General features: G+C 41.2%; 1 protein-coding gene across 1 annotated transcript in view; it reads left to right on the top strand.

The window, feature by feature from the left end:
• The first annotated feature begins 1,282 nt into the window (after window positions 1-1,282).
• LOC136884064 (glycosyltransferase 25 family member) overlaps window positions 1,283-10,609 on the top strand; it is a 78,112-nt gene continuing 68,785 nt past the window's right edge. Inside the window, exons 1-3 of the mRNA XM_067156089.2 lie at window positions 1,283-1,548; window positions 6,094-6,325; window positions 8,813-9,155. Coding sequence (XP_067012190.1) covers window positions 1,310-1,548; window positions 6,094-6,325; window positions 8,813-9,155 — 814 coding nt within the window. The 5' untranslated portion in view covers window positions 1,283-1,309. The remainder of the gene's footprint in view (window positions 1,549-6,093; window positions 6,326-8,812; window positions 9,156-10,609) is intronic.

Genomic DNA, 10,609 nt, shown 5'->3' with positions numbered 1-10,609 from the left:
CAGCGTACTCTCCGGATCTCTCACCAATCGAACACGTGTGGGATCTCATTGGACGCCGTTTGCAAACTCTGCCCCAGCCTCGTACGGACGACCAACTGTGGCAAATGGTTGACAGAGAATGGAGAACCATCCCTCAGGACACCATCCGCACTCTTATTGACTCTGTAACTCGACGTGTTTCTGCGTGCATCGCCGCTCGCGGTGGTCCTACATCCTACTGAGTCGATGCCGTGCGCATTGTGTAACCTGCATATCGGTTTGAAATAAACATCAATTATTCATCCGTGCCGTCTCTGTTTTTTCCCCAACTTTCATCCCTTTCGAACCACTCCTCCTTGGTGTTGCATTGTCACTGTCAGTCAGTGTATTTTAAATAGTCGCTTTTATATTTTTATTTATTCTCAAAATATCTCGCGGCACATCGGTTGGGAATAGCTGGTCTAGACGTTTGCAGATGCTGACTATAGGGTCCCGAAAAACTCCCTGAAGTCAAACGGATTAGAGCATCAGTTTGAGAGGGGTTGCTGTTAGTTGTTTGGTACTGCTCATTGTACTTATCACATTGAGCATTACTCATGTGAAAGTTTTCGTACCTGAACCGTTTTCCACAATTGTGTATTGTTGTTTTGTTGGTTTCTCATCTTGGCTTTCTTTTACGGAAACACCGTTGCTTGTAATACCCGATTTTCGCAGAACTTGTTGATTAGCAGCAAGGTTAGTTACCTCGGTTTCCTCGTAACCTGTAATTCTAATTATTTTCCCTAGTTTATTCATAAATGCTCAACATATCGCCGTTATTTATACGTGTAGGGACAAATGATAATTTCTTCTATTGTCAATATCAAGATGCGGCTGAGACATTGCGGTTGACTAATTACTCTATTCTATGTACCGTACTTAAAAATGCTATATTGGTAGAGAATGCCGTGGCGTATATCATACAAAATAAGTGCTATTTTATTTGAAAAATAGTCGTGAGTTCCTTAAGTAATTGTGCTTTCTTTTGTGTTTCCTTTGAGTCGATGGATTCGCTGTGTTTGCAAGTACGGTATCATCGCATATACGTCAGTCAAGCCGCTCTTGCTAGCCACGTCATCTTGAATACGGTGTCGTAAAGCCAGTACCCGCCCATCTTTGGTTCAATTCTGCCGCCATCAGGTCGCGAAAATTGAAGGTGTCTGATATTACGGCAACACTGTGGTCAATAAACGTAAACAGAACGGTTCGCACGGAAACTGTTTCGCGAACAGGTGACAGATAGCGCAAGGGCAGTGGTGGGTATTTGAAATTTGGTGTGAGAACGTAAATAATGGCGACGCGTGTAGTTGACAGACTTGGAATGTCTCGCATTTTTGTGAGATTCGTTTATTTTATGATATTTGCTACTCTTTTCTGTGAGTCAACGGGTGGAGAAGTGCAAGATGAGAGTGAAGACAAAATTCCCACTGTGGTAATAGCAATTTTTGCGAGAAATAAAGCACACACCCTTCCGTACTTTTTGACACTTTTGGAAAGGTTAGAATACCCCAAGGAAAGAATTTCATTGTGGTGAGTATTAGTACAAATAGAAGTCCTTGATTAATGAGGTATTACTTGTTTCTCTCGTTTTATTTTGTTTGGGTTCCTCAGGCGGAAGTGTTGCATTGTAGGACGTGGTATATTATATACAAGAATATGTTTTCATTACTGTAAAGTACGATGTTATAACAGTTGAGATCCCCATCTTTCTTTATTTATCTTTGGGAACTATGCAGTCGAGTAAAGGTCTACTGTATAGCATATCAGAAATATTTTAAGATATGACATTAAGTTATCATAGGTCTCTGACCATAGGCTCTGTAATTTTGCACAGTTCGAAAAGATCACCTAGAAGAAGAGAAAGCAATTGGAAATAGAGGTTGGAATTTTTTCCAAGAATTGCCTGGGTATTTAACAGTGTAGGGAGTGAGCCCTAGAAAATAAACACACTTTCTCTTGAAAGAAAGAAAAACATCAAGAATGACAGTTATTTTTATATCATATGTTCAAGTTATGTATAAAGCTTATTATGTTCCTATAATGACATATGCAGCAGAAACTTGGACATCGACTCAGAGGGATGAGAACAGAGTAGGCCTACAAGCAGCTGAAATGAAATTCCTGAGAAGTATGGTACAAAAAAAAAAAGAGGAGAGATAGGGTAAGAAACGAAGATATACGGAAAGAGCTGGGAGTACAGAAATTAAAGGACAAACTGGAGCAAAACAGATTGAAATGGTTTGGACATGTCAAACGGGTGAATGAAGTAAGACTAACAAGACGAGCACTGGAAGGACGGAAGACAAGGAAGAGAGGACGAGGAAGACCAAGAATGCGGTGGATGGAATTGGTGAAGAGTAGCATTAGAAAATTAAACATGGATTGGAACATCGTGTTGGAAGAAGGATGGTGGAACGACCTGGGTGTCAGCTGGAAATGGGAAAATGATGATGATGATGATGATGATGATCAATTCCATCCAGTGATTATATACAGTAATGTAAATCCACTATAGGAGGCCACTGGAATATGCTTCTCAGTGTTAACCCCAAATTGCAACTGGGTACAGCAGCTAATGGCAAGGGTGCAACTGAAAAATGAGGAAAAAGCAAGTGCCTTTTCAAAATCTAGATGTTAGTGACCTAGTCCTTACCTCCAGATATGTCAGGGTCCACTGATCAGGCATCTTGAGCTGGAATTATTTGTGGTAGGCTGGCCAATTGCATTCCTCACCTACCCTAGCCAACAACACGTGGGCTACTAATTTAAGTGGTGACCACACCCAGTGTTGCAAAACTTAAGAGATCTCACAAGGTCCACATTTCTTCATGACTCTGCTTTTGGCAACAAAAAGATAAGTAATTAGTTTATTATGCACATAAATCTGGCTCATCTGCAAGTCCTGTTGTAAAATTCAAAACATTGTCAACACAGAAATATCCGTAACTTATGTATGAATAATTCCTGCACAGTCCAATGCTCGTCTTCTGTTAAGCACTCTTTGATAACGGTCACTGACCCTCTTGTGTGACTGGATGCAGGATGTCCAGTCTGTGACAGTTCAGCAGTTGCTACACGTTCGTGGCTGAAGGCTTCAGCAGTTTCCCCCCTGTGGGTGGGGGCGGTAGAATAACACCCACGGTATCCCCTGCCTGTTGTAAGAGGCGACTGAAAGGGGCCCCAGAGGCTATGAAATTTGGAGCGTGGGTTGGCGACGGGGGGGGGGGGGGGGGCCCTTAGCTGAGTCCTGGCATTGCTTCCACTTACTTGTGTCAGGCTCCTCACTTTCATCTATCCTACCCGACCTCCCTTGGTCAACTCTTGTTCTTTTCCAACCCCAACGGTATAACGTATGGAGGCCTAGGGAGTCTTTCATTTTCATGCCCTTCGTGGCCCTTGTCTTCCTTTGGTCGATACTTCCTCGTGGCCCTTGTCTTCCTTTGGTCGATACTTCCATTTTTTGAAGTGTCGGACCCCTTCCATTTTCTCTCTCTGATTAGTGTTAAATAAAGGATGGTTGCCCAGTTGTACTTCCTCTTAAAACAATAATCACCACCACCACCTCAGCAGTTTGAGGTGGCAAAGTTCTATCATCCATTCTTCCCTTGGTAGCACACCGGTGTGAATTTCAGCGATTTTCACGAATGGCCGCTGTTCAACTTCATTTGCATCCATTTTTGAGCAGCTGATGGCACACATTGAATTTGAATTAAGGCCACAGCCACTTCCTTCCCACTGCTAGCCCTTGCCTATACCATTGTTGACATCAGACCTCTCTCTGTCGGTGCGACCTAAAGCAATTTGTTAAAAAAAGAAAATACGCACTGAATTTGTTATATGTTGTAACTGGCTGCCAGTGGACCCCTTCACCATCTATTGGTGACATTCAGTGATATGTATCATAGGTCTTAAATCATATGCACCGGAATTACTGAGCTCCAACTTGTCTGGAAAATAAAAGAACGGTTGCCATGACTTGTGAAATTACCTTCATATTACCAAGAATAGTAATGCCCTTGGGTTATATTGCAGTATATATTTCCAGTTATCAGTATTATGGATAGCTGCTCAATGAACGCCATTCTTCTTATCTTTCAACGCACAGTAATGGTGCTAGCTGACATTAAGTAACACAGCAGAATTCACTGGAGCTTCTTTGGTGCTTGATAGTATTTATGTCTTATTTAATGCAGGAGACTGGGATTCTTTGGACATATCATGAGGATGCAGGATTCGAGACTTCTGAAACAACTAGTACAACACAATCTCGTCTCAAAAAATACCACAACAGGATGTAAATGGATCAGAGAAGTAAGAGAGGATCTGAAGGAAATAAGCCTTACAACAGAAGACACCACAAATAAGATAAAATTGAATACAAAACTCAAGAATACAAACCTCCGCTTTACCCTTACACAAAACAAACCAACAACACGCACATTTTCAACTGAGGAAAGGGCACGAAGATCGGAGCGTCTGAAGAAGTACTGGGAGGATCGCAAAGCCCGAACAATCCCTTCAAAGAGACCTGAACGACGGACTGACTAAAGTGATCCTATGTGGTCATAAAAGAAGAAGAAGAAGAATGCAGGATGTCCAGCCTTTGCTTTATAGTGGCTGTATTTCACATCTCTACATCACAATCACACCAATTGTCAGTCTGGACAATGGGAAAAAGTTTGAGAGATTCATTGCTTATAAGACAATCAGTAATCTATGTTTAAAGTCACCGACCAACCAATGACAAACAGGTCTCTCCTTTGTTCACTAGTAAATGTCATAGCAACATCTAGGCTATTATAGATGCGGGTCTGAGTTATTACCACATAGTATATTGCTCTGCCAACCTGGGCCCAGTAACTTATACAAGCCAACTGTCACAAGCCAGAACAAAAGGTGAGTGATAGGAGTAATACCATTTAAAAAAAGCCTTGGTCAAGCTGCCCGGCTGCTTGCACCTTGTACGGGCTACTTGTCAGGGTTACAATTAAGTCCTTACCTGCAGCTTTGATGGAGAAGGAGACCTTCAGAATGATGACGTTTCGGATGAGGTAGGAGAGGACTGCTGGAAGCTAAGGAGTTCACCCTGAGAGAAATACCCTTGACTATGGTAGGTATAGCAAGTCAGCAGAAGAGGAAAAAAAGAGGGATGGCTTTCAACAATAATAGAACAAGGCTCCTCCAACACCTGGCACTGAAGTGGAGAATTGATGATGATGATGGTGATGATAACTTAATGGGCTGCATTAGTTTTAAGTTATGATTTGAATTCCAAGGTACGCTGCACATGGCTATAGTAGCTATCAGTGGAGGTCAGTAAGCTCATTTCCCATAAATGGAAATTTTGAAAAATTTTCTCCTTAATACTGTGGGAGTTGGCTACATGTCATAATCAATGATTCTCATTCTGTGCTGATATAGACAAATATCTTAAAAGAAATTGGGGTTGATGCTCCACCTACTCAACACTTCAATATACAGATAGAAATATCTATTCCATATTGTTTACCATTTTCATTACCTGTGGTACCATTTGTTTGAATTGCTCTGGTTTGATGTCTGGGTGTTTGTTATCATCTTAAAACCACATTTCTGTTTACATACAATACATCGCAGTACTAACCACCACAGAAACACGCTATAGTGAAAACATCTCTCGATGTAAGATTGACATCAGGAAGGGCATCCAGCTGTAAAACTTGGTCCCAATCCACAATAGTGTTGACCCCAGATAGTTAAGAAAAGGAAGAAGAGTAATGTTTGCAGAAAGAACTGTACTTTCGAAAGTCTGTAAAATATTCTTCCAGCCAGTTCTTAAATACTGTTGAACAATAATCACATTTGCTAGATTTTCATTTTTCAGCTTTCAACTCAGGGGGTGAGTGCTTAATCATTACATTGTTCCCATGTTCAACTAGTTTTGCTGAACCCTTGCCCTGCTCTTCCTAAAGAGGAGAAGGCATTGACATTTTATAGGTATTAAAATTTTAAGTTAGCTATTGACATGCTGTATAACTTAAAAAATACTAGACAGAGTTATCAACTCTAAATTGTCCTGTTTACCAATGTTGACAGGGTCAGAAGCGATCACAATGAAGACAACACATTGGAGATCTTAAGGAAGTGGCTATCCTCCGTTGAAGGAAGTTATCATTCTGTTAATGCTGAGCTGTTATCCTCTCCTCCTACCAGACTGGGTGATGAGGATGGGCCTGCACATTGGACTCCATCTCGTTTCACTCACATCATTCAGTTGCGTGAGGAGGCTCTCGTTGCTGCCCGACAAATGTGGACAGATTATATCTGGGTAAGTTACAAAGAAATTTTTGAATGATGATTCTTCCCTTTAATGCCATGTTTTACTTACAACGAAACAGATATAGATTGGCTGCAGGCATCAGCAGAGTCCGCGCTCAATCTGAGCTTGAACCACAGTGGAGAGCAGATACGCAGTGACTTGATTGCACTAAGCAAATTTTTTTTTCAGTTATTAAGGTGTTGAACACAGAAATTTAGCGTTCCAGTGACTTTTTACTTCTACTTATCACCAATTTGTAATCAGTGAAATGTTTACACAACATAAACAGTCTTAAATATATACTTTATATGCATGCAAATGAATGATTTAAAGGACTCCATTCCGTGCACGGGAATTCGTGAGTGAGTGAGTCGGCCGATGACGAAATACAGTACCAGATGTACTCAAGGCTGCACTACCGCCCCAGGTTTCAGTCCTTGTCGAACGTTTGCAAATGTGGCACGTGTTTCATTGGTGACATTAGCAAAGTGTGTGAATTTGTTGAAATGGCTCAAGTCGGGTGTCGGTATTCTGTTCTCCAAAGAGTATTCATTTACGATTCATACGCCCGTACAGAAAGAGCGAGGGTTGTAAGAAGATTATTTGAAGAGAAGTTTCCCGATGTTCAAGTCCCAGGTCGGACATTTGATTCCTAGATTAGTAAATAAATTACGCAAGACGGGAAGTCTTCTTGATAAGAAACGTAATGAACCACGTACAGTACTTACACAAGAAACTGTAGGTAATGCTCTGTAAAGGTCTCCTACAAAAACACTTCGACGACTTGTTCAGGAAATGGAAATTTCCTATCGTTTTGTTCAAACGGGTACAAATTTACTGAAGTTAAAGCCATATAAAATTACTGCAGTGCAAGAACTTGAATCGAGTGACCCTGCATTATGAATGCGATTTTGTGAATGGGTTTTGAATGCGATATATGACTTATTTTTTGTGTTGTTTGTTTGTTCATTAGAAATAGCTTACACGACAATTTATTTATTGCAGACTTCCTGTCACACACGCACCTCCTGCGTGCAGGCTACGCTGCCGTGTTGCTTTATGTTGCACACCCTGTACAATAAAACATGCCATTTTATCATTAATAAATTTATTTTTTTCAGGCATGTACTAGCATTTTATAAATTTGTATCTTTTGTTCACTAGAGTAAAAACACTAATAATAATAATTTCATGTGGCTATTTCTAGCCGGGTGCAGCCCTTGTGAGGCAGACCCTCCAATGAGGCTGGGCGGCATCTGCCATGTGTAGGTAACTGTGTGTTATTGTGGTGGAGATAAGTGTTATATGTGGTGTGTGATTTGCAGGGATGTTGGGGACACTACAAACACCCAGCCCCCGAGCCAATGAAATTAACCTATGAAAGTTAAAATGCCCGACCCAGCCGGGAATCGAACCCGGGACCCTCTGGACCGAAGGCCAGTACGCTGACCATTCAGGCAACGAGTCGGACAGTGAAAACACTGTCAACACAGAAAAACATGTATTTGTGGATAACTGGACTTCCACCCTGCGACAGTTGAACAGGTGCTTCTCTTCTATTCCACGTGAATTTCATCCACGGAGAACTGCAATTTTCATGTATGACTGTTGTTCAGCCGTATTAACATCCATGTTGGAGCATGGCCGGTGGCTTACTTACTTTTTCATGCATTTAACTAGTCATCAATGCCCACAGACACTATCAGTCGGCGACATTCAGTAGAGAGAGAGAGAGAGTGAGAGTGTTTTTCAGACATGTTTATACTGGACTTACCGTGTATACTGGACACGGTTGTTAGGACTTACGAAACAGCCTCTGTATAATTTTTTTTGGTACAACAGCAGGCTTCATAACTGGAGCCACACCGGCCACAGTAATAATAATAATAATAATAATAATAATAATAATAATGCCGGGCTGAGTGGCAGACGGTTAAGGCGCTGGCCTTCTAACCCCAACTTGGCAGGTTCGATCCTGGCTCAGTCCGGTGGTATTTGAAGGTGCTCAAATATGACAGCCCCGTGTCAGTAGTTTTACTGGCACGTAAAAGAACTCCTGCGGGACTAAATTCCGGCACCTCGGCGTCTCCGAAGACCTTAAAAAGTAGTTAGTGGGACGTAAAGCAAATAACATTTTAATAATAATAATAATAATAATAATAATAATAATACCAAGTGAGTTGGCTACACGGTTCATGGCGTATAGCTGTTAGCTTGCATTCGGGAGAGAGTGGGTTAAAATCCCATGGTTGGTAGCCCTGAGGTGGTTTGCCATGGTTTCACATTTTCACACCAGGCTGCACCTTAATTAAGTCCACAGTTGCTTCCTTTTTTTCCCTTTTTTTTTTTTTTTTTTTTTAATGCCACACCGACACAGAGAGGTCTTATGGTGACGATGGAATGAGAAAGGGCGGCTGACAGTGGGGTTCGAACCCATTATCTCCCAGGTGCAAGCTCACAGCTTGTTGTGATGGAAATGTTCTTGTTATGTTGCAGTTTTTGGACAGCGATGTCTTCATTGTGAATCCCAAAACATTGCAACTGTTGATTAAGAAAGGTCACACCGTAACTGCACCCATGCTCAAATCTGATGGCTTGTACTCTAATTTCTGGTGCGGCATGACTGATGAATATTATTACCTTCGCACAGATGACTACAAGCCTACCTTAAACAGAGAACGTATTGGTTGTTTTGACGTTCCCATGGTGCACTCCTCAGTCCTGATAAATCTGCGCCGCAAGTCATCTGACAACCTCACCTTTATTAGAAGTAAAGTTCCTGACTATGAAGGACCCAACGATGACATCATCATCTTTGCTCTGGCTGCAAATAAATCTGGTAAGTTCGTTTGTTTTATTTTTGAGTCTGTTCGACATTTAATCATCATCAGTTCCCAATTTACCAGGCGAGTTGGCTGTGCGGCTAGGGCTGCGCAGTTGTGAGCTCGATCCGGGAGATAGTGGTTCGAACCCCACTGTCGTTAGGCCTGAAGATGATTTTCCGTGGTTTCCCTTTTTCACACCAGGCAAATACTGGGGCTGTACCTTCATTAAGGCCATGGCTGCTTCCTTCCCGCTTCTAGGTATTTCCTGTCCTATTATCTCCCTAAGATCTAGCTGTGTCGGTGCGACATAAAACAAATTTTAAAAAATCCATTATCCTGTTACAGAGCAGATATGGTTTCTCTACAAGACTTTTAATCTGTCCTTATGTTCCAGTCCTGGCCCCGTTGTCTTTTACTGATCTTACCGAATCAGTCCATCATAATTTAGGTATTCGTTGGACTCTCCTTCCTTTCACTTGTAATTCCATTGTGCATTCTTCAAATGTGCTGGTACTTGCAAATAAATGTTGTTAACGTAAAGAACGGTCGTACATGATCGAACAACACGACAATCTCTAACGTTACGTAAAATAAGAGTTTTGTCTGTACATTGCCCAGAATTTAAAAAGAATGATATTTCTGTATGGGTCATGTCCACAGTAACAAGGAAATGCTCTTTTTAATTTTCCATAATTTCTGTCTGTCTGTATGTACGTACGTATGTGCATCATGAGAAAATGGCTGGAGAGAATTTAATGAAAATTAATGTAAAGTCAGGGACCACACAACACCTCATAATCTGCAGGCTTTCGGGTTGAACAGCGGTCGCTTGGTAGGCTATGGCCTTTGAGGCTGTTGAGGTTAGGTAGCCAAATGAAGTACTGAATATTTTAATGTATTTACTGCACAGTATTACACAAAGAATACTAACAAACGTTTTTTTATACTTTGAACAACAGGGATGATTTCCTAAATATTTTATTTAATTGAGCTTCTTTTAACATTATAAATGTAATTTTCTCCAAGTTGTATATTCTGTCACATGCATGAGCAACCTGTAAAAGTTTCATAAAACCTTCATTGTTTCAATCTTCAGTTGACACATTTTTTTTTTTTTTTTTTGTCCAAAAGTTATTTATGTAGGCAAGTCAATAAGTATCTGCAATTTTGTTCTACTTGTCTTTAGGTTGGCTCTGTGGCATTGTCTACGTCTGTGGTAGGTTTCAGCTTTATCAGATTTGTACAGTTTGTGCTGTAAAGGTGGCCACGACACTCTCTGTTTGCACCAAGGAAGAACAGCATTCTGTATTGTGGTCTGAGGGTGTACCAGGAGCGGAAATTCATAGAAGACTTTCAGCACAATACAGGGACAATGTTTTGCCACAGCAAAGTGTTTACCAGTGGATTGAACCGTTCATAAGGTGTCACACGAACGTGAAGGATTAAGAAAGGTGCGGACATCCATCTG

The sequence above is a fragment of the Anabrus simplex genome, chromosome 12 (assembly GCF_040414725.1).
Source record: "Anabrus simplex isolate iqAnaSimp1 chromosome 12, ASM4041472v1, whole genome shotgun sequence".
NCBI classification, from domain to species: Eukaryota; Metazoa; Arthropoda; class Insecta; order Orthoptera; family Tettigoniidae; genus Anabrus; species Anabrus simplex.
The sequence above is the reverse complement of the archived record's forward strand: the minus strand, read 5'-3'. Positions and strand labels throughout refer to the sequence as shown.